Below are 24768 nucleotides of genomic sequence, written 5' to 3'. Positions count from 1 at the left end.
CGCTTCCTTTTTGTTCCCTCTAGTCTACACCACCAAACCTCTGCTGAAAACGGCCAATGTTTGGGTATTTGTCCAGAATAATGGTTCGTGTGTTTAATTCCAACTCCACTGGACTTCTTTTCCCCCTTTTTTTTTTTTTTTTTTTCATAGGCAGGTAGTCTCATCAAATCAAATCAAATCAAACTTTTATTCATAGAGCACATTTACAAAGACCAGAAGCTCAACCAAAGTGCTGTAAACACGATCATAAAACAAGCATCGTGAAAACGGCCCCGGTGCTTTGCCCGCGCGGTTTGCGAGATTTCTTGCAAACGTTGTTTCGATTGACGGTTGCGATTCTCATGCGGCCTCTCATGGCGTTTAAAGGGAGTGACGTTAGCACTGACCCATTGCCTGGGCTAAGCGTAATCCACAGTTAATTGGCACCTCGTCTGGGGTCAGAGGGCCGGCTATAAGGCCCACTGGCACGTAATGTTGTCAAACAGTATCTCGTTACTGTCAAAGGTCCCGGCTTAGAAGCCAAAAGAGCAGCGCAAAGTACCCCGATTACCATACGCCGGCCCGGGACTTAAGGCCCTGCTTAGGGCCTGTTAAATCTCCCTGTGTGTACAGTGTGGCCTGGAGCAGTGGTTGTTGCCCGAGTCTGTGAGAGAAATAAGCAACCATGTCTGTGGGAAAGAAGTGACTATAGTGCCACCATATAAGCACTTAAAAAAAACCTATTCATAAAATGCATCCGCTATTTGGAACATCGAGGATCTACAGCACAAATCAATGCGGTGCACAGAACTTTCACAAAATTGGAATCGTTTTGAAACGGGGCGGGGGGTCCCTGGCATTTTCAGATGGGGTGGGGGACAAATACATTTTAATTTGGGGGATCCTTGACTTGAAAATGTTTGAGAAAAAACCACTGGTCTAAACAATAATTAAACAATTATTGTCCAATAAAAACAACGCACCCGACCCAGCAACTACTTTACCAACATTTACAAGCAACTTTAACAAAAAAGAAAACGAGCCCCAAAGTCAGCGTATTCTAAGCAGACCTGGCAACGTGGGTGTGGATGTACACAGTGAAAGCCCTGAGTGTTAGTTTAACTCTGAAAGTGTTGAGGAATGGACTTTGGGGGGAGTGAAACGAGCACGGAGGATTGCGCTGTGTATTAGCGTGCTCTTAACACACCCATGACACATTGAGCTATTCTAGGCGGCGAAGAAGCTAATCTGCTGTTGAGGGAGCTTTCTCATTAGAAACACCGCTTGTTAAAATAATTATTTTCACAGTTTGTCGCCCGATTTATTTTCTACCATTTTGGACTTTTTTTTAATCTCCTTCTGTTTATACATGTTTTTTTTCCACGGTATTCTTTTGTCATACTTTTTTTTTGGAGTTTGTTTTATTTGCTGTAATGTGTGTCGTTTAGCTTGTACCCTTTTAGCAAGATGGTGTCACGTGCTGAAAATAGCTTACTGTATCTACAAGCTCGTAGATGGGATATTTTTGGCACTAGACAACGCCATCAGCTTTTAGATAGACAGATAGATACTTTATTTGTCCTTTCGGAAATTTGTTTTGTGCACAGCAGTCATCAGTATATACAGAAAACATATACAAACAAACAGATCACACAGTACATAGACAATAAAGAAACAATGCCAACAGAAGGTTTTTTACTGTTTATTCCATTGTATTGTGGTTCTCTCCTCCACCTGCCCCATGTCAGACCTCATAGACTCTATTTTCCTACCAATACCTGCGTCACCGTCTCTTCTAAGGAGTGACTTAGAAGTCTTATTGCCACAGCAGGCCCCAGGTAAAAGAATGTGTGTGTGCGTGTGTGTGTGTGTGCTCCATTCGGCTAACACCCAACGGAAAATCACTTTTTCAGCATGAAATTTGACCCCAAAAAATAATAATGTATTGCAAATTAACCCCTCACCGTTTTAATTGCTGTTAGACTTTTGTAAAGCTCTTATTTGAGATTTGAGATTTGATTATGAATACATTTGCATGGCATTCTTGTCATGGCCTGATCCTAACACTACTGACCCACTCAGATCCTACTGTATAATAAACCGTAGGAGCCCCACATGGCTCTGTACTTGGCGAGCTCAGAACGTGTCACATTGCGACAGGTTGTGAGCTTGTAGATCGGCTACGATTGTGCCTCAACGTTGGCCTGTTATGGATAGCAAGCAGGTTGTAGGGTTGCCGGTGGTTGACTCACTAACTAGCCTCGGTACCCAGGCTTTTATTTTCGTTTACATTCGGCTCAAAAAAATGAAAGCCTGGGTAAGAGAGAGACATTTCCTGGTCTAGGAATCTAGGTCTTCATTGTGCAAGCGGACATTCGTATAAATTCTTGGGGGCTGTTTTACTAAATCTTTCGGCCTTACTTACTTTCCCTTTGTGACGGTACTCTGCTCTACCCCCATGCCACCTCCTACCCCCCCTCACCCCCTACTATGCCACCCCCATACCACCCCCTACCCACCCTCACCCCCTACTATGCCACCCCCTACCCACCCTCACCCCCTACTACGCCACCCCTCAGCCGAGGTGGCATCTCCTCCACAAGAGCCCCGACCCTTATCGGTAGTAACCCAGCAGTCCAAAGACGTCTCCTCTCTGGCCTCGCCCTCGTCGTCTCCCTGGGACTCTCCCGAGAGCGTCTATGAGTTGCTGCGTCCCACGGCGGCCCGGGCCCAGAGCGCCCCCATCATCACCCGCCCCAACGCCACCGCCGAGCCGCTCCCCCCGCCGCCCCCCGACGGCGGCCCTCCCCGGAGCGTGGACGCTCTCTCGTCGCTGTCGTGGACCCAGAGCCAGTGGATCGCCTTCAGCGATAACTTTGGCCCGTCTCGGCGTCAGTGCTCGCTGCCGGGCCATCTCGGGAACGCCAACGACGTCACTATTAGTGGCAGGTCGACCCGCTTCTTCTCCGACGACCCTGCTGACCCCTACAACGACGACGCCGCGGTAGGCCACGGTGGCGACGGAGAAGGAGACGGCGCCCCCTGTGTCTCGGAGGCGTCCTCTTATAGGAGATTGTCTCCATTGAGCCAAATGCAACATGGTAACAGCGTGATCTTTGCTGCCAGTGTTTTGACTTGGTGTTTTGTGCTACTGTAGGGTTTTCTTGTGTTTGCTGTTGTTTTTTTGCTTGAGATTTTCTTTCTTTATTTTTTTTCTTTGGTTTTGCTTTTTTTTTAATCTGTATCTATTAATTAATTTATTGTTAATTTATCTAGTTAGTTATTCTTTTTAGACTTTTGTTAATAGAACCGTCTTGTTTGTTGTGTTCTTTTTTTGTTTTCTTTATTTATTTCAGTTTTCTGAGAGGCATGTGTGTCATCTTTTGGTTTGCCGATTCGTTTGCATAAGAGTGTTATTTTCTTTTCTTTGGAATGTTCTTCTTTGATTGTTTTGATTGGTTTGTTGTACTAAAAGCGAAATGTTTGAGAACTAAAAGGGAAAAATTGCCGATTTACAATCTAAATCCCATTGTGTGACTTCTGCATATTTCTCAACGCAACGTTAACGTCACGAAATGATTCGTCGATTTTGACACCGTCGAGTGTGTATAGCTTACACTCGACGTGAAGCGACGAAGTGAATCGGCAAAGGTTCCTTTTAATGCATGATCGCTTTCTTTGCACTGACTGAGGGAAATACTTATTGTAACTATTGTAACATGTACAGTAGTGATGGTTTTCATTCAGATAAAACCCTTTTAAGGCCGATTTATACAAGCTGACTCCCATCCACGTCATCAGCTCGTAGGTCGGCTATTCTCGCTGGCCCTCTCGGCGCGCAGCCTCCGTCACGTGTGTGCATTCCGTGCTAGTCTCATTGTTTTGGGGTTTGTTTTACTTACATTTTCATCCCTAGATTTTGTAACCCATTGTTTCACCCTGTGTCAATTATCTAATGTAATCCTGGGCGCTACTCTCCCTCTGCCAACCTGGGGAGAGCAACGGACTGACCTCATGCTTCCTTCTATGCATGAGGAGTCCAAGCTACTTCTTTTCACTCGACAGGGGGGGGGGGAGTTTCCCTGGTTGGATGTAGCGCGTGGATGGGACACATTATTCCAACCAGTTCCTTTCACCCCGGCTGGCCAGGGGGAGGCAGTTTAGTGACCAGGATTACTGCATGTTTTTTTGTGAGGGTACCTACCCTGGGGTAGACTCATTGTTTTGACGTGTGTCTGACCAGACTGTGTTTTGTCCATACTAGTGAGGGTACCTACCCTGGGGTAGACTCATTGTTTTGACGTGTGTCTGACCAGACTGTGTTTTGTCCATACTAGTGAGGGTACCTACCCTGGGGTAGACTCATTGTTTTGACGCGTGTCTGACCAGACTGTGTTTTGTCCATACTAGTGAGGGTACCTACCCTGGGGTAGACTCATTGTTTTGACGCGTGTCTGACCAGACTGTGTTTTGTCCATACTAGTGAGGGTACCTACCCTGGGGTAGACTCATTGTTTTGACGTGTGTCTGACCAGACTGTGTTTTGTCCATACTAGTGAGGGTACCTACCCTGGGGTAGACTCATTGTTTTGACGTGTGTCTGACCAGACTGTGTTTTGTCCATGCTAGTGAGGGTACCTACCCTGGGGTAGACTCATTGTTTTGACGTGTGTCTGACCAGACTGTGTTTTGTCCATACTAGTGAGGGTACCTACCCTGGGGTAGACTCATTGTTTTGACGTGTGTCTGACCAGACTGTGTTTTGTCCATACTAGTGAGGGTACCTACCCTGGGGTAGACTCATTGTTTTGACGTGTGTCTGACCAGACTGTGTTTTGTCCATACTAGTGAGGGTACCTACCCTGGGGTAGACTCATTGTTTTGACGTGTGTCTGACCAGACTGTGTTTAGTCCATACTAGTGAGGGTACCTACCCTGGGGTAGACTCATTGTTTTGACGTGTGTCTGACCAGACTGTGTTTTGTCCATGCTAGTGCCAGCCACCCCCAACCGACCCACCACCCCTCTGACCGCCGGAGCCCTGGTGCCTCCGCCCCGACCCTCCTCAAGACCCAAGATCCCCACCGCCAAACTCACCGGCATCACAGAGATTGTAAGTGGCTCACCGTCCGCCGCCTTCATGTATATACTGTATGTCCTATTGTTTAGTCTTTATTATATTTTCGGAATGCCCTGATTTCTAGTTTGCTGCTTCGTGCGAAAGGAGAGAAAACAGCCGATCCACGAGCTCACACGTGACTCGCTGTGAACTTGTAGATCGGCTATTATTTTGAATATTTTTGGAGAAAAAAATGATTTAAAATGTTGTATAATTCTTTTGACAAATTTTGCCTATACAGACAAGCCCAAAATTGGGATGGCAGGTTGAAAGTGGTTAAGCATCTGTGAATGTTATACCGCTAGTTATTGAACCAGAGAGCTTAAATAACTACATAATAATAACTACACAGAACCACTGGAACCGGTTATTTATTTATTTTCCATTTCCTGAAAAGTAACGCTACTCTCTACTCTCTACCAGACGACCTTGCGTCAATAAAGGCCGAATATTAATACAAATATGAAGTGACTCTGAAATCCATCCAATCAGGTGCGACCGTTCAGCCCGCCCAAGATGTCCAACGCCAGCCCTCCGCCCGCGGCGCCGTTGGCCCGGGCGGAAAGCTCCTCGTCGCTGTCGTCCAACTCCAACGCCTCGCTCAGCGCCAGCAACACGCCCACCGTCGGTAAGTACACGCCCCCCCCCCCCCCCCGGCCCCCACATACTTTTACATTAGTTTTCTTCTACAGACCATTATTCACATAGCGGCCATTTAGCATTTAGTAGAGTATAGTGAACTGTCCTACTTTTCTTTAGTTTCCTCTCCTCCCTCGACCCCTACCCTACTCCTTATTGATGTTCCCTTAAGGCTGCAGCATACGTCTCTCCTCTCCTCCTCTCCTCTCCCTCCCTGGGTCTCCTCTCCTCTCTCTCCCTCCCTGGGTCTCCTCTCCTCTCCCTCCCTGGGTCTCCTCTCCTCTCCCTCCCTGGGTCTCCTCTCCTCTCCCTCCCTGGGTCTCCTCTCCTCTCCCTCCCTGGGTCTCCTCTCCTCTCCCTCCCTGGGTCTCCTCTCCTCTCCCTCACTGGGTCTCCTCTCCTCTCCCTCCCTGGGTCTCCTCTCCTCTCCCTCCCTGGGTCTCCTCTCCTCTCCCTCCCTGGGTCTCCTCTCCTCTCCCTCCCTGGGTCTCCTCTCCTCTCCCTCCCTGGGTCTCCTCTCCTCTCCCTCACTGGGTCTCCTCTCCTCTCCCTCCCTGGGTCTCCTCTCCTCTCCCTCCCTGGGTCTCCTCTCCTCTCCCTCCCTGGGTCTCCTCTCCTCTCCCTCCCTGGGTCTCCTCTCCTCTCTCTCCCTCACTGGGTCTCCTCTCCTCTCCCTCACTGGGTCTCCTCTCCTCTCCCTCCCTGGGTCTCCTCTCCTCTCCCTCACTGGGTCTCCTCTCCTCTCCCTCCCTGGGTCTCCTCTCTCTCACTGGGTCTCCTCTCCTCTCCCTCCCTGGGTCTCCTCTCCTCTCCCTCCCTGGGTCTCCTCTCCTCTCCCTCCCTGGGTCTCCTCTCCCTCCCTGGGTCTCATCTCCTCTCTCTCCCTCCCTGGGTCTCCTCTCCTCTCCCTCCCTGGGTCTCCTCACAGATCGGGAGCAGAGCCGTGCTCGCCTCCTCTCCTCTCCTCTCCCTCACTGGGAGCAGAGCCGTGCTCTCCTCCTCTCCTCCCCAGAGTCAGAGCTCCTCTTCTCTCCCTCTCCTCTGTTTCTGCTCAGTCAAAGTGAGTCTGCCTTCCTTTCCTCCCTGATCCCTCTGCACCTCCATCTCTACCATCCTTCTTTTCATTCATTCCTTCATTTCCCGTTAAAGCTGCAATCTGTAACTTTTGTGTCCCTGGGACATGAGAGACGTCTCTGTCTGCGTGCGTGCGTGCGTGTGTGTGTGTGTGTGTGTGTGTGTGTGTGTGTGTGTGTGTGTGTGTACGGTTGAAATGCACGTAACTTGAGAACCGTTTGCCCCTCCGACTTCAAATTCCACACACGCGTTCCAAACCACCACAGGGAGTGCAGTGCCCGGCCTCGAGTCGGTGGGACACACCGTTGTCTAGAAAGCCCACAAAAGGCTCTGGCCAGGCTCTGCCAGTGGGCCTAATGAGGCCAAGTCCTCTCACCTGGGCCAGGCTCTGCCAGTGGGCCTAATGAGGCCAAGTCCTCTCACCTGTGCAATTTCCATGCTATGACAAGTTGACAACAGGTATTATTAGGTTCCCAAGTTGCATCGTTCTCAAGTAGGCCGGAGGCCGACGGCCCGACGGGCACGTACAGGTCTAGTCTAAAAAAGTGAGCGACTCCCACAGCCACAATACAAGAGGAAGCGAGAACAACGATCTGGTACCGCCCACTTTCAAAACAAACATGGGCAAAATACGTTCCTGATTGCAGCTTTACCTGCGTCCCGTATATCGCTGTGCAACCTAATCGCTTACATACTGTAGCTGCTTCTATCACATCCAACATGTATGTTCTCTCTATCATTTTAACACGTGAATCTCTGAAGGGCCGGATACTCAGCCCTCCTTTTTACAGAAGAGAAGCACGTTTTCTGGTGGTATACAGAGAGATATCCGGGTATCCAGAGAACTCGCCAGTTTACCAACTCGCCACAGCGAAAGTTCTTCATCAATGTCCTTCATCGTTATGCTGTCTTCATCAGTATAGTGTAGTTACTGTAGTATGTCAAACCCACAGATGTTATAGTTCATTTCCAAAGTGATCACATTATTTTGTGCAATTAAATGGTCAGCTATTCAATGATAAAAAGTTGAGTATGTGAATACCAATGATAAGTAGGCGTACCAATTCAGGATATTGTTTACTAATGAATTATATTGTTTCTGTACTTGTGGTGTTTAAACTTTAGCATTCCCACTTCATCTAGTGTAAACTCTAAACAACTATCCTCTCTCTCTCTCTCTCTCAATTCAATGCAATTCAACCCATTCTTGGCAGGAACCCCTTTTGATGTTTGAAGCATTATGTTGTACTTTAGCTATTGAAAAATCGTGAAATTGTGGCGCAAATCTTTGAAGATGTATTCTTTCAGATTGAACGTTTTTAACTCAAAACTTTGTTCTAACATATTTTTAGATGGGGGTCGGCGGCCAAATTATAATACATATATTTTTGGGGGTCCTTGACATGAAAACGGCTGGCATAGAAACATAGGGGTTTTTCAGAAAACTGTCGAGATTTAGAAGGCATTTGTAGAATCGTCCTCGGGTCGAAATGGGTTAACCCATTCTGACCGGGCACCCATTTTGGTGTTAGCATCATGTTATGCTTTAGCTATTGAAAAATAGCAGATCTACAAGCTCATAGCGCGCCACCGAGTGGCGCGCTACGAGCTTGTAGGTCTGCTATTTTTTTTTAAATCGAAGAACGACTGACATTTTTAGAATCTGATCTCGGGTCAGAATGGGTTAATCAGACCAGTGTGTGTCCAGCGGAAACCTCGTATGAATCTGATCTCAGGTCAGAATGGGTTCAAACTAAACCGCGGCGAGTGGGTAAACTGGCGAGGAGTTCTCCGGTATCCGTTCCCACGTCGCCGTCACCGCCATCTCATAATCCATGCAGGGTTTTGGGCTCATCTCCTCTCTTGTTTCCTTTGTTCTGTGCGTTTGGTTGGTGGCTGTATGTATGTATAGAGGATGATCTGTTCATATCAAAGCTGCCTACCTTTGAGAAGCGCTGTGAGACGCCCGCGGGTACAGGTAGGGGAGGTTACATTATGGTTGAAACCACGGGAAGAAAAAACCCTCTATCTGTTCATTTAACTAACACTAAAAGCCTGATTTCTCTACTTTGTTGCACGCCTGTGTCGCGTGCCCAAACGAACACGTCATTGAGACCTGGAACGCACCTTTGACACCTTAGTTTTTAACCACTTTGACCTTTATTTTATACTTTAGCTATTGAAAGAAATAGCAGATCTACAAGCTCGTAGCTTGTATATATCTGCTATTGTGAAAATGTAGTGCACAACTTTGAATATACAGTATATTCTTTCACAGTGAAGGTTTTTTAACTCAAATCTTTGCAGGGGAAGGTCCCTGGAACAACATATTTTAAAGGTTTTATGACATTCATTTTCATTTATTTTTATTTTTATTTTTATTTTTTATTTTAGGTTTTATGACCTCAATTACACCCAAAAAACCTGAACTTTGAACATTCAGTGGATTTTCTTTGGGGTTTTTTGGGCCTTTTGAGCTACAATGAAAACAGGCAACACAGTGAAACAGTGACATCTGCTGGCAAATCCCATTGACATATGGGATTTGCAGTAAGTGATGTCACTTACTGCCGGCAAATCAGAGCACCTGTTTGAGCCAGAAAACCCCAGATCACAGAAAATCTACTGAATGTTAAAAGTTCATGTTTTTTGGGTGCAATTGAGATTAGAAAACCTAAAAAAAACAAGAACAATTCCAAAACCTTTTTTTTAATGTCACAATCCCTTTAAGATGGGGGTCCGCGGCCAATACATTTTTTTGGGGGGTCATTTACATGAGCACCACTGACATAGAAACAGGTTTTTCAGAGAACTGTCATGATTTCGAAGACATTTGTATGGAATCTGGTCTCAGGTCTCAATGGGGGAAGTTTTGGCATGGCAAACATTGACCTGCAACTCGGTATGAATCAAGCTTAACACGTCTTCATAATGAATTGTCTTATTTTGCGAAGGCAACGTTTACTACTGACGTTCTCCTGGATGCTCTCAAACTCGTCTCTCTGTCAACAGTTTAACAACACAAATAAAATAGCTTCTAGCATGGTTGTTGTGTTTCGTTTTAATCATTGTGAAAAAAAGGTGAAAATGAACATGGCTAATCAAGTTTTTTTTTTTAACAGGTTCAATGTCATGTTGCACTTAATTCTTGTTGTTGTTGTTGTCTGTTTAATGTATTTATTGTAAGTCACTGACGAGCTTGATGTCACACTGACATAATCTAATACAACAGTTGAACAGTCATAGCATGTCCTTTGGAAGTTTGCTAATGTATGCAAATTTGTATTTAATCCCCAAATAACATGTACTTACGTATGTGCTGACGTATGTGCGATTGAGATGCAATATTGGTGTACACACACACACACACACACACACACAAAGATATAGATCAGCTATTTTCAACAAGTGTAAAATCAGTCATTACGACGGCATCAAGGCCCGCCAACATACATTTCATTCGACTAAATCAACTGTATAAAACCAGACCTTAAAACACTGAACACATTCCAGCGGGTGACTAAAATGTGACTGAAACTAAATGAGACTATAGGACTAAAAAAGCAGCGTGTGGTTCTCCCCAGGGACGTCGCGCGGCCCCAGCCCTGTGACCCTGGCGTCCCAGGACGCCTTGCCCATCGCCGTGGCCTTCACGGAGTCGGTTAATGCCTACTTCAAAGGAGCTGATCCAACCAAGTGAGTCTCACATGATGTCCACGCACTGCTGGGACTAGGCCTCGCACGCACGCACGCACACACCCACGCACGCACGCACATTGAACACACACAAACCCTCCCGCGCACTCAGATCAGCCAACGCAGGGAAGCTGGAAGTACCCTCACTAAAAAACGCCGGGACAACAACGCTCCACACGTCCCAAACTCTCCTCCCTTCTGGCTCCAAAACTGTGGAATGCACTTCCCATTGCAGTCAGAACTGCAGCATCACTCCCAATCTTCCGCCGTAGTCTGAAAACCCACCTTTTCAGACTCCATCATGGCCCATAGCACTTACCCCACCCCCTTAGATAGCATTTCTGTAGACTTAGATAGCATTTGATACAGACTTATAGCATGTTATGTAGACAGCACTATAATTGCATTGTATGTAGTCATAGCACGCCATAGTACATATGTATAGCATAGTAGTATATATGTATAGTTTATATGTATAGTTTCATTATATAGATATTCCACTGTTACTTTCTTAGCTTACGCATGTTTCATGATAAATGCTTTTATGTGATGTATTCCCATGCTTTTTTGTTCTTTCTTAATGTAAGTCGCTCTGGATTAAGAGCGTCTGCTAAATGCCTAAATTGTAAATTGTAAAAAAAAAACAGGAGAGAATTTGGGAACCACTGAACTGTCGCACTATAGTTTGATGCAAAATTGCAAATGCTGCGACGCGTTTGTGAGTTTGTAGATCGGCTAGTTTTGGTGCACGACACCTTGCAATTATGTATAGGAATCCTAAATGCCTAATTCTAACCTTATTCACAACCTGAACCTATATGTCTTAACCCATTCTGACCGGGCACCCATTTTGGTGTTGGCATCATGTTATGCTTTAGCTATAATAGCAAAAAAAATAGCAGATCTACAAGCTCATATCGCGCCACCGAGTGGCGCGATACGAGCTTGTAGGTCTGCTATTTTTGAAAAATCGAAGACACTTTTAGAATCTGATCTCAGGTCCGAATGGGTTAATATTTGAAACTGTCACGATGTAATAGACATTTTTAGAATCTGATCTCAGGTCAGAATGGGTTAAAATCTCTTGAGAAGATACAGAAAATTGTCTATTTCAGACATTTTATTTTGGCGTACACACACACACGCATAACTGCCCACTATAGTGATGGTGTGTATGTGCGTGCGTCTCCCTCCCTCCCTCCCTCCCTGTGCGTGTGTGGAGAGAGTGTTTTAGATTTGCGTCGGGGTCGACACCATTCTTTCAGGGTGGATCAGCCACATGGGGCAGATTATAGTCTCGGGCAGAGAAAACATACAGTCTTTTATTGGTTAACTGCTGTTAAATTGCTGCTGTGCAAAAGGCTTATTTTCGCAGGGATTAGCGAATGGAACATTTCAGAGCAGAGCGAGCAGACACAGAGCAGGCTTGGCCACCAAAGGCCTGGTCCCTCCCCCCCCCCCCCCTCTCCCCCCCATCGGATAAACCCACCCGTCCAAAACTTACATTTGTTTAGATAAGTCCAAGTACAACTGCTCTACACCACCAGTGGTTCTTAGACATTTTACCTCTAAGGACCCCCACTTTGCCCCCTGCATTAGGGCACGGGACCCCCATGACTCTCGAGTGTGTACAAATGGAACCAAATGTAAGTGTCCATTTGATTCAATCTTTTACACACTCAGAGTTACAGACTTGTATGTAAGTGTCCATTTAGTTTAGCTGGAGACGCCCTCGAGGACCCCTGCTGGTTCCCTGAACCCCACTTTGAGAACCACTGTTCTAATAATAAATAGTAATATATGCTGCCATTATGCTAAGATTGTTGACCACTTAAAGGAGAATTCCATACTAAAAGGCTTTCTTACCTTTCTTTGTAGTCGTTACGTCCCCACCAAAGAGGTCCAGGTGTTATTTTGTGCAAAAGCTCCTTATTGGCTATTTCCCCTACTATAAGCCCTAAATGAATTGCATTGAATGGGAATTGAATGGGGCTATGGGGTGTTGTGCTAATTCGCTTATTTCCATCACTCAAAATGATAATTTCTTTGTATATATCCTCTCTTCATAATGTAAATAATATCCCAAGCGGCACACTTTACTACTTCTTTCGATGGAAATAAGCGAACTAGCATAACACCCCATAGCCCCATTCAATTCCCATTCAATGCAATGCAATTCATCAAGGAGTTTTTGCACAAAGAAACACCTGGACCTCTTTGGTGGGGACGTAACAACTACAAAGAAAGGTAAGAAAGCCTTCTAGCATGGAATTCTCCTTTAAGGCCTCTGCGTGTGACATCGTTAGCGTACCCGGAAGTTTTGCGGGAACGCCTACAAAAAAACAACTTTCTGGCCTGTCAAGGCCAATGCATCCAAACACAAAGGTTGTATCTGGCTAAACTCACCAACATTGATTGCAGCTGTTACAGAAAGCTTGAATTATCCTCTGTGTCAGGTAGTTTGATCTGATCTCAGGTCAGAATGGGTTCATCAGACCAGTGTGTGTCCGGCGGAAACCTCGTTATGAATCTGATCTCAGGTCAGAATGGGTTATCCTACAATGAATAGTGAAAATGGCCTGAAAAGGTTGAGGACCACTGAGCTACGACACATTGATGACACATGGTCCGTCCCTCCTCCCCTCCCTCCCTCCCTCCTCCCCCCCCTCCCTCCCTCCCTCCATCCCTCCTCCCATATCTCCCTCCCTCCTCGCCTCCCTCCCTCCCTCCCTCCCTCCTCCCCTCCCTCCCTCCCTCCTCGCCTCCCTCCCTCCCTCCCTCCCTCCTCCCCTCCCTCCCTCCCTCTCTCCCCTCCCTCCCTCCCTCCATCCCTCCTCCCATATCTCCCTCCCTCCCTCCCTCCCTCCCTCCCTCCTCGCCTCCCTCCCCTCCCTCCTCTCAGGTGCATCGTGAAGATCACGGGCGACATGACGCTGTCGTTCCCCATGGGCATCATCAAGGTGTTCACCTCCAACCCCTCCCCCGCCGTGCTCACCTTCAAGCTACGCAACACCGGCCGACTGGAGCAGATCCTGCCCAACCAGCAGCTGCTCTTCAGGTACAGGTCACTAGTTATGACAAACACCAGCTGCTCTTCAGGTACAGGTCACTAGTTATGACAGACACCAGCAGACCGGAGAAGATCCTCCTATTACCCGACATGGATTCAAAGTTAGTCAGTCACAACCCGGACGGTTAGCTCAACTGTCTGGGCACTAGGGCTGCGAATCTTTAGGTGTCCCACGATTCGATTCGATTCCGATTCTTGGGGTGACGATTCGATTCAAAAACTATCTTTTTGATTTTTCCGATTCTCGATTCAAAAAATATTTTTTTCCGATTCTAAAGCAGTTTTTAATTTTTATTAAAAACAATTAAATAGAATTTTAGCATGATCTACTCCAGTCTTCTGGCATGAAAGCAGAGTACATTTAGTAAAAAGCTTGTATAATTGTAAAGGTTTTATCAACTGAATGATTTAAACACACAAAGGTTAAATCCAAGAGTAAGAACATGTCTCATTTATTTAGCTTGCACAAATTTACAGGTACATTTGTGCAAGAAAAAAAAAGAAAAAAAAAACGATTTTTGGAAAATGAGAATCGATTCTGAATCGGACGGCATTAGAATCGCGATTCTAACTCGAATCGATTTTTTTTGACAGCCCTACTGGGCACCTATAGGCTGCCGAGCCAGCCGGACTGCGTTCCGCGGGTTCGACTCCCGAGCCCGACGGCCTTTGCCCCCCGTGTCACTCCCCCTCTCTCTCCCCCCCTTTCCTGTCTTATTACTTTACCCTATCAATAAATGACAAAAAACACCAAAAGATATCTTAAAAAAAAAAAAAGAAGAAAAGTTCCCCAGTCACCACGACCCATTTCAGTCATTTATGGATTCCATAGAAGCCTTCTGTGAAAGCATGTGCTGTGCACCGGAAATAGCTGGATCTACAAGCTATTTTCGGTCATTCGTTATTTTTTTGAGGAATTTGAGTATTTGAAGTGATCAAACTATAGCAATAGAATACAAGTTTAGAAGCATCTTCCAGAAACACGAATGGTCTCAGGAAATGTCATAAAAGCAAAGAGGTTAATTAATATGCCTCAAATCTGTGATTTCTTCAGCTGGCCCGTATGTTGTGTGGAACAGCAGCAATTAATATAGTTTAGATTCAGAATGATCATCCCTAAAACATCATCGTTACATTTTCAGTCTTCAAAATCAACCAACAGCTTCTCTTCAGGTGTGTCACTCACTGTGTCAATGTCGGGCAGATACCAGCTAACTCCACCAAATTGTAATTTTTTTCCGGGAAATTATTTTATTTGTTTGTTTGTTCATTTTTCCAGGAAATATAGAAAACCTCGGTCCAGGTCGGAGGTTGGATAGTTGGCAGGTGTAGGCATTGCCGTGGCACATTTGAAACCCATCTTGAATAATGGCATGATGTGCCAAAATAGAGGTGTCTGGGTTAAAGTTTAGACGAGAGCTATCGTGTCTTAACCCATTCTGGACTGAGGTTGATTTAAAAAAAAGGCTTATAAATCCTAAAACATTTCTGAAAAACCCATGTTTCTATGTCAGTGGTGCTCAACCTTTTTCATGTCAAGGACCCCCAGAATTATCTCTATTGAACCACGGACCCCCATCTCAAAATATGTAAAGCCAATATTTTAGTTAAAAATGTTCGCTCTGAAATATATATTCAAAGATTTGCGCCACATTTTCACGACTTTGAGCTTGAGCTATGAGCTTGTAGATCTGCTATTTTTCAATAGCTAAAGTAGAACAGAATGCTTGAAACACCAAGAGGGGTTCCCGCCCAGAATAGGTTAAGTCCTGGTAAACTGAGAGCTGCGTACAGTAGACTAGACACGGCTTCTCTGAAAGCTGCTGACGGAGGATGGATGGATGGATGGATCCTTCTCTCTGCGTCAACCAGAGGAAATCCAGTTAAATATATAGTGACATAAAGCCATCATTAGGACTGCCAGGGAGATAGTTTCCAGCGTCTTAAACAATCTGCTCATGTCTCTTCAATAAAACGCTGTCACGCTACAGTATATAACCCTCGGAGGGAAACCCTTTCAGTTGCATATTTATTAGTCTTACCTCTTGGCAACACTTTCTGCAAATTTCACAGCAAATCTACAGGTCCGTCATTCCGGCATGTCTATTCTCGGGGCGGGAACCCCTTTTGGTGTTGGCATCATGTTAAGCTTTAGCTATTGAAAAATAGCAGATCTAACAAGCTCATAGTGCGCCACCGAGTGGCGCGCTACGAGCTTGTAGGTCTGCTACTAAAAGTAGTTTAAGGATAAGGGGTTTAGCATGGACGAAAATAGAGCCCCAAATCTCTTCACCGAAAAAAAGCCGACCCACTCTTTGCAGATTGTCTGTTTTTGACGGGTATTTGTTTTGTCCCGTCATATGGAGGAGAGGGTTGCTGCGGTTAATACAAATCTGCCATCTGTGGAAATGGTGTTTTTCTTAATTTGCCTAAAACTAAAGAGAAGGGTTTTCCTTTTTTCCTCTCAGTCTGGGTATCCTGAGACCTCATGGCTGGACTAATTGAATCAAACAGAATTCATCATTTAACCCATTTTGGGCGGGAACCCCTTTTGTTATGCTTTAGCTATTGAAAGATTGACGATTGAACGACTGACATAGGAACATAGCTTTTTCCGAAAACTGTCAGGATGTAGAAGAACATTTATAGAATCTGATCTCAGGTCAGAATGGGTTAATAGCCGGCTCGTTTTAACCGGGTCATATTTTCCGAGCTATTGAAGCTTCACACACAAAGCCAAGAAGAGATGAATAATTGAGCCTCTGATCACGTCTGTGTGTGTGTGTGTGTGTGTGTGTGTGTGTGTGTGTGTGTGTGTGTGTGTGTGTGTGTGTGTGTGTGTGTGTGTGTGTGTGTGTGTGTGTGTGTGTGTGTGTGTGTGTGTGTGTGTGTCTTCCGTGTTTGTCTTGGGGCGACTGTGGCTCAAGAGGTAAAGCAGGTCGTCCAATGATCCATGGGTCGGCGGTTCGAATCCCGGCTCCTCCTGTCTACATAAATTGCCCAAGTGTCCTTGGGCAAAGACACTGAACCCCAAAGTGCTCCCGATGTGCTGGTTGGTACCTTGCATGGTTTCCGCCGCCATCGGTGTACAATGAATGTGTGTGTGAATGGGTGAATGTAATGTAACAATCTATGTAAAGCGCCTTGGATAAAGGCACTATATATAAATGCACCATTTACCATTTATTCCACACAGCGATCCTTCACAAAGTGACTCGAATTCCAAGGACTTCTGGTTCAACATGCCGGCGCTGACGTCCTACCTCAGGAAAGCGGCGGAGCACAGTCCTACCGCCTCCTACTACAACGTGGACATCCTGAAGTACCAGGTCAGTCCTACAGCCTCCTGCTACAACGTGGACATCCTGAAGTACCAGGTCAGTCCTACAGCCTCCTGCTACAACGTGGACATCCTGAAGTACCAGGTCAGTCCTACAGCCTCCTGCTACAACGTGGACATCCTGAAGTACCAGGTCAGTCCTACAGCCTCCTACTACAACGTGGACATCCTGAAGTACCAGGTCAGTCCCTCAGCCTCCTACTACAACGTGGACATCCTGAAGTACCAGGTCAGTCCCACAGCCTCCTACTACAACGTGGACATCCTGAAGTACCAGGTCAGTCCCACCGCCTCCTACTACAACGTGGACATCCTGAAGTACCAGGTCAGTCCCACCGCCTCCTACTACAACGTGGACATCCTGAAGTACCAGGTCAGTCCCACAGCCTCCTACTACAACGTGGACATCCTGAAGTACCAGGTCAGTCCTACAGCCTCCTACTACAACGTGGACATCCTGAAGTACCAGGTCAGTCCTACAGCCTCCTACTACAACGTGGACATCCTGAAGTACCAGGTCAGTCAGTCTCAGTCCCACAGCCTCCTACTACAACGTGGACATCCTGAAGTACCAGGTCAGTCCTACAGCCTCCTACCACAACGTGGACCTCCTGAAGTACCAGGTCAGTCCCACCGCCTCCTGCTACAACGTGGACATCCTGAAGTACCAGGTCAGTCTTCTCGGCGCGTTCCTAGAATTAAAGGTTTTATGACATTAATTTTCATTAATTTTTATTTTTATTTTTTATTTTAGGTTTTATGACCTCAATTACACCCAAAAAACCTGAACTTTGAACATTCAGTGGATTTTCTGTGGTCTGAAGTTTTCTTTGGGGTTTGGAAGCCTTTTGAGCTACAATGAAAACAGGCAACACAGTGAAAACAGTGACATCTGCTGGCAAATCCCATTGACATATATGGGATTTGCAGGGTCTTACATCACTTACTGCCGGCAAATCAGAGCACCTGTTTGAGCCAGAAAACCCCAGATTACAGAAAATCTACTGAATGTTAAAAGTTCATGTTTTTTGGGTGCAATTGAGATTAGAAAACCTAAAAAATATAAGAACAATTCCAAAACCTTTTTTTTAATGTCACAATCCCTTTAAGTCTCGCCATGAGACTTAATAACAGCAAAGACGCTGTTACTCGTACCCCTGAAGGGTGTGTGGGTACAGTATGTGTCCGGGATTTGCCGATTGCACTCTGTACAGCACCTTGTAAATGCTTGTGTCCTCGTATTGTATCTCTTATGTGGACATAAATAAATGATTAAAATGTGTGTATGTGCAGGTGCAGTCTAACGGCATCCAGTCCACCCCTCTGAACCTGGCCGTGTACTGGAAGTGCAGCCCCAGCACCACAGACCTGCGCCTGGACTACCGCTACAACCCCGAATCCATGGCCTGCCCCGGGCCGCTGTCCAACGTCCAGGTCCTAGTGCCCATGGACGGGGGGGTCACCAACATGCAGGCGCTGCCCAACGCCATCTGGTGAGGAGGACACCTTTAACCCATTTAGACTTCAGGACCATTCTACAAATGTCTTCTAAATCCTGACAGTTTTCTGAAAAACTCTGTTTCTAAGTCAATCGTTCATTTCACAATTTACAATTTAGGCATTTAGCAGACGCTCTTAATCCAGAGCGATTTACATTAAGAAAGAACAAAAAAGCATGCGAATACATCACATAAAAAGCATTTATCATGAAACATGCGTAAGCTAAGAACGTAACAGTGGAATATCTATATTATGAAACTATGCTAAAAATCTGAAAAAACGTTTTACTCTTTTATGTCATACTTGTGTGGGGTTTATTTAAGAGAAGCTGTTAATGTTAATTATTCTTTTTCAAACTCTATTTCAATAATGCTTCTGTGAAAAAAACCAATAAACAAAGTTATAAAAAATAAATAAAAAAGAAATCAGAAAAACGTGTGCAAAGGACCTTTTGTGTGGGTGTGCATTAGCCTGGCATAGCCTTCCTGTTTGGATTCCAGGCTACAATTTACAATTTACAATTTAGGCATTTAGCAGACTTACAATAATCAAGAACAAAAGCATGGGAATACATCACAAGAGAATTTATCATAAAACATGCGTAAGCTAAGAAAGTAACAGTGGAATATCTATATTATGAGACTATACATATAAACTATATATATACTACTATGCTATACATATGTACTATGGCGTGCTATGACTATATACAATGCAATTATAGTGCTGTCTACATAACATGCTATAAGTCTGTATCAGATGCTATCTAAGTCTGTATCAGATGCTATCTAAGTCTACAGAAATGCTATCTAAGGGGGTAGGGTAAGTGCTATGGGCCATGATGGAGTCTAAAAAGGTGGGTTTTCAGACTACGGCGGAAGATTGATGCTGCAGTTCTGACTGCAATGGGAAGTGCATTCCACAGTTTTGGAGCCAGAAGGGAGGAGAGTTTGGGACGTGTGGAGCGTTGTCCCGGTGTTTTTAGTGAGGGTACTTCCAGCTTCCCTGCGTTGAGTGCAGGCTATAGGAGTGCATGTGTCGGGTGTCTCTTTCACCTACAGTATTAAAGAACGTGTCATTTATTCATCCTTCTCTCACAGGAATTCGGAGCAGAATAAGTTTCTATGGAAGCTGAGCGACATATCGGAAAAGTCTGAAAACGAAGGTAAAGGAAGACATTTATTATACGGATGCACATTGTTTCAACTTCGGGCCGATTACCGATTATTTTTGCATTGGTCAAATCGGACGAATTCTTAAAAGTGCATTCTTAAGTGTGACATCACTGCCGCCATCCCCCTGGCTCACAGGGTTATGTTTTTATATTGAAAATCCCATAATCCTCTTAGAATTGGTGTCATCTAAGAACTGTAAACTCATGTAAATATGAAGCATCAACTGACGGTATTGATTTAAAGGAACTAAAACATTGCATTGTTTTCTCCCGTGTTTGTTTGACCTTCAGGCTCCGGCTCTCTGAGGGCGAAGTTTGACCTTTCGGACGGCCCGTCGACCCCGGCCACCCTGGCGGTGCAGTTCATGAGCGAGGGCGGAACGCTGTCCGGCGTGGAGCTGGAGCTGCAGGGCTCCGGATACCGGCTGTCCCTCAACAAGAAGAGATTTGCCACAGGTACTGTTAATGTTCAGGCCCGTTGATAACTGTACTGCAGGGCTCCGGATACCGGCTGTCCCTCAACAAGAAGAGATTTGCCACAGGTACTGTTAATGTTCAGGCCCATTGATAACTGTACTGCAGGGCTCCGGATACCGGCTGTCCCTCAACACGAAGAGATTTGCCACAGGTACTGTTCACCGTTTCCGTCCGTAGGACGGCGCCGCACGTCCTAGGGGTCCCAATCGACGCGTCCGTACGACGTCTGTACACGTCCTAGTGCATCCTCAATGATACCGGGTGTTCGCCTTTTGGCTACCATATGCTACGCTCTGAGCCCATGTTAGCTTACCGTTGACTTAGCTGCTAGCGCGGCGGAAAGAATGACTCGTCTCTCCTAATCCAGGGCGCTCTCCGTGGTTCTGAACGGATCGATATACTCGCGCTTCATTTCTGCTCCTCGTCCGTCTCTCCCGCAAAATATGCTTACGCTTTTTGGATTATATATCGTATAAATTAAGATCGGCGATGTTTGGAGGTCTTTTCTGATCATCCGGTGAGCGCGACGGGAACATTCTAGAGCAAGGATGGACCTCATTTTTAGCTCGGTAGCATCGATGCTATGCTTTAGCATCCAAGATGGAAGCCAAAAGCGGACGCGTGTCATATTGGAATGGCCAGAAATCACCGGAACCCAAGCACCATATAACACTGGCACTCATTGTATTATTAATAGACAATTAGAGGATTTTTAGCTACTAAAATACCAGCATTAGAATGATGGAATAGAAATGTTTTTTACATTGATTAACGAGTATATATTTTGTCTTTCTTTTCCCCCAGGGCGTTACATGGCAGATTGCTGAGTAAAGCCCACCCACTTTGATCAAGAACAAAAAATTCAAAAGGTTCTTCCTTCTTTCCTTTTTTTCTTTTCACTCCCTTTATTACCTTATTTATCAAAAGGATAAAAGATGGGTTGAATGTGCAGACGTGTTGCAAACGCCTCCTGAAACCTCTGGAACAACCATCTCTGTGCTGGTGTGTCTAAAATGCGCTTTTTTTTAGCAGATCTACAAGCTCGTAGCGCGCCACCGAGTGGCGCGCTACGAGCTTGTAGGTCTGCTATAACTCTCTGGAAGCATCTACATGTGCTGGTGTGTCCGAACGACTCTCACTACCGTAACGTACCGTTACCGTATTGTTACCGTAACGTACCGTAACGTGCCGTAGCACTGAGTATTGAACACTGTTAAAAAGGAAAAGGAATTAACTGTTAGTAATTGTATAGATATGATATAAAGTGTAATTGCTTTTTTTTTTTTGGATCAAGTCTGACTTTTATAAAGTCAGAAACAATGTATGAATGAATTAGATAATTAAAAAAAATATATATATATATTATATTTGAAATCATAAAAAAATGAAAGAAAAAAAAAGTGCACTAACAATCTTTCCGGCCATTTTTAGAAGCTTTTTTTTTTTTTTTTTTTTTTTTTTCAATGTTTTTATATTTCTTGTAGACTCTTGTAAAATGAAAACAGATTATAGATGGGAGATTCTAAAGATGGGAATTAACACAAGTGGTTTTTGACCCTCTTGTTTCTCTCCAACTGTAAATAGTAACACTGAATATTCAAGATTTATTTTATATGTTGACTCTGTCTTTTGATTTTTCTTTTTGTGATCATGTGCAATGAAGGTCGAATCTGTCTTAAACAATATGAATACTCTCTCTCTCTCACACACACACTTGTGGCACAAATGATTTGATACACTATTTTAAAAACCGTGTAGAAGTGCTTTAAAAAAATGCAAAAAACTTTAAAAACTAGAAACTAAAAAAAAAACCTGACCTCAGTGCCTCCTCTTACTGTGGATATACAAGCAACAAATTTGTGGAGTTCTCGTTTTCTTTTTTTGCCTGGTTAAAAAACAATAACCCTCCGTGCGCCTGTGATCAACATGGGACCTTTTTTCGTTTGAGTTAAGGCTGGATTTTAATTTAATTATGAAGCGTTTATGGAGAAAAATTGCTTACGTGTGTGTATGTGTGCGTGTGTGCGTGCGTGCGTGCATGTGTGTGTGTGTATATATATATATATATATATATATATATATATATATATATTCACACACTTTCAAATTATTCAAAGGATGCTGCCCAGTAAGTGTGAAGGAAAAACTTCACCTTAGTTTTCACCCAAAGTTTTATTCAAATGGAATCTCGTGTGTTGACGTCAAAACAACACCTTTGTGCCCTTTTTGACAGAGAAATGTGCCTAAAAATCGTAACCTTTCTCGAATCGTGCTTGTGTATTAATAATAAGCACAGTTTAAAGAGAATAGCACCAATATTATTATTGCGCCAGTCGTTTTATACTCGTTTACTTGTTGAAGGGATGTCGAAGGGAAACGTGCGTCTATAGCTTGCTGTGCGTGCGTGCGTGCGTACACAGCCGAGCCCAGAGCTGTCTTCCACTTAATTAAATCGGTCAACTTGTCGTATAACTGGTCTTTTTCAATTTTCTACTTGTCAATAGACCTTTTATCCTTTTTTTTATATACCGTAAACACCTTGTCTGACGGACGACGGCATAAGAACGATAGCAGCATAAACTATAGGCCAAATTAATCATCGAAATGCCTTATGAAAATGTACCCAGCGCTGAATAATCAGGTGTTGATGACTGTGATGAGATGATACTATTGTGACATACAGTAACATACTGCCATGCTTGGTTGTCGGTGCTGAACATTTAGCGGCGAGCGCCTCCTCTCCTACTTCACACCATTGGTTCTCAAACCTCGTTTAATGAACTCTCAGAGTTACAGAGCTGACCCGGTGGAACTCCCTCCACTATGAGAACCACTGCTTTTATAATACTAATGGAGGGTCGCTGCATTGAAGTCTGTCGGTCAATACTTCAACTCCATGGAGACACTGACTTTATTTTTCCACTATTGTTCCATACAGTTTAATTATTCTCTCTCTTTTTCCCCCCAGTGATAACGGTGACGTTTGTGTATACGTTAATTACTTTAAAACTCTTTCGGCCATGTCATTAATTATTATAGGTCGGAAAGAAATATAACGTTTTCGAGAATAGAAAATAGCCAAACTATGAGCCGACAGCGCGTTGCGGTGCAATGTGTTGTTGTCGGCTTCTTTGCATCTCTGCAAATCCCACTGTTGTTGAAACACGGCTTAATTAAGTGGTCCATTAATATTTTTCCCCCCTTCCTAGAAACGTAGTGGTGTCAAAAGCACAATATTTGTCTATGAAATGTAAGTGGAGTGAAAGTTTAAAAAAAAAGAAAAACAACTGCCGCTACTCGAAGTGAAGTGAAGTACAGATACTCAAAAAATTGTAAAATTTGTAAATTGTAACTGTCCACCGCTACATGGTATACCTATATCACATCTCATGGCCGTTCAACCTAGTCAGAATCGGATGAAGCTCTAATTACTTTGACTTCAGGTTTTCTAACCCGTCATCCCAACAGGATGGTCTGATATCGTTGCTGTCGGGCAGAACTCTCTCATCTCCATAAGTCAGCTTTAGTTTTAGTCTCTTTTGCATGTTGTCCTACTTTGTCGTACAAGAGTGTCACGCAAATTTCACTTTTATTTCCTCTCACTATTTTGGACATGCCAGGTTTTTCCACCCCCGACATCAACGATGTCCATCTTCTTCGTGGTCGGTCATTAACCGTATGTCGTATGTCTGCACGTATCTGGGCAAATAAAACGTTAATTATCTGTATTAAGGCATTAATTACTCTGAAAACATCAGGGTTTTCTTTATTTTATTTTATTTGTATCTCGTCGTCGTCGTTCTCTATAATGCGTTTAACAGAGATTTGCACCTGGCTTATAATTGCACCTGGCTTATAAGACTAGACCTTTCTCGGTGGTAGTGTGTAGATATGGATGCAGATACTAACCTGAAATGAATGGAGGATGCCACTTCATCTGTTGTCTCTGTGACGTAAACTATGTGCCTCACTTTGTACTTTTAATCAACCAAATATTATAGGCTAGGTAAAGGAGTAGTTCACCCAAAGAATTACTCATTTTCTATCAATTAAAATAAAGTTTTGTCGCATTCTTAACCCATTTAGGACCGAGGCCAGATTCTACAAAATGTCTTCTAAATCCTGACAGTTTTCTGGAGAAAAAAAAAATCATATGTTTCTATATCAGTGGTTCTCAAATGAGTTCATGTCAAGAACCCCAAAAATGATCTGTATTTAGGCGCCTACCCCCATCGGAAAACATGTTGTTCCGGGGACCAGCCAACCGGTCTTCAAATTATTGGTTCATGAATGCAACAAAAACAAACACAAAAATCCCCATGGGGTGTTTTGTAATTGATAGAAAATAAGTCATTTTTTGCGTGAAATACTCCTTTTAACCCATTCTGACCGGGCACCCATTTTGGTGTCGGCATCATGTCGTGCTTTAGCTATTGAAAATTGGCAGATCTACAAGCTCATATCGCGCCACCGAGTGGCGCGATACGAGCTTGTAGGTCTGCTATTTTTGAAAAATCGAAGAACGACTGACATAGAAACATAGCTTTTTCAGAAAACTGTCATTTTCAAACAGACATTTTTTGAATCTGATCTCAGGTCAGAATGGGTTAAAGTGGAGTTTACATTACAAATCCTGAAATTGTAGCGTCAGATCTTTGTTGTTTAGTAAAGTGAGATATATCCACGTGTGGAATTAGAAA

At 44.4% G+C, this 24768-nt stretch overlaps 1 protein-coding gene across 1 annotated transcript in view; it reads left to right on the top strand.

Annotated features, from left to right (window-relative positions):
• fcho2 (FCH and mu domain containing endocytic adaptor 2) overlaps window positions 1–24462 on the top strand; it is a 107566-nt gene extending 83104 nt beyond the window's left edge. The window contains exons 19-31 of the mRNA XM_083794106.1: window positions 1728–1817; window positions 2559–3080; window positions 4974–5092; window positions 5591–5726; window positions 6666–6797; window positions 8724–8783; window positions 10396–10507; window positions 13410–13565; window positions 16774–16906; window positions 18211–18410; window positions 19518–19582; window positions 19883–20047; window positions 20873–24462. Of these exons, the coding sequence (XP_083650232.1) occupies window positions 1728–1817; window positions 2559–3080; window positions 4974–5092; window positions 5591–5726; window positions 6666–6797; window positions 8724–8783; window positions 10396–10507; window positions 13410–13565; window positions 16774–16906; window positions 18211–18410; window positions 19518–19582; window positions 19883–20047; window positions 20873–20895 (1913 nt within the window). The 3' untranslated portion in view covers window positions 20896–24462. The remainder of the gene's footprint in view (window positions 1–1727; window positions 1818–2558; window positions 3081–4973; window positions 5093–5590; window positions 5727–6665; window positions 6798–8723; window positions 8784–10395; window positions 10508–13409; window positions 13566–16773; window positions 16907–18210; window positions 18411–19517; window positions 19583–19882; window positions 20048–20872) is intronic.
• Window positions 24463–24768: the final 306 nt, after the last annotated feature.

This window comes from Protomyctophum parallelum, assembly GCF_964188405.1.
Source record: "Protomyctophum parallelum genome assembly, chromosome: 21".
In the NCBI taxonomy this organism is placed as follows: domain Eukaryota; kingdom Metazoa; phylum Chordata; class Actinopteri; order Myctophiformes; family Myctophidae; genus Protomyctophum; species Protomyctophum parallelum.
The sequence above is the reverse complement of the archived record's forward strand: the minus strand, read 5'-3'. Positions and strand labels throughout refer to the sequence as shown.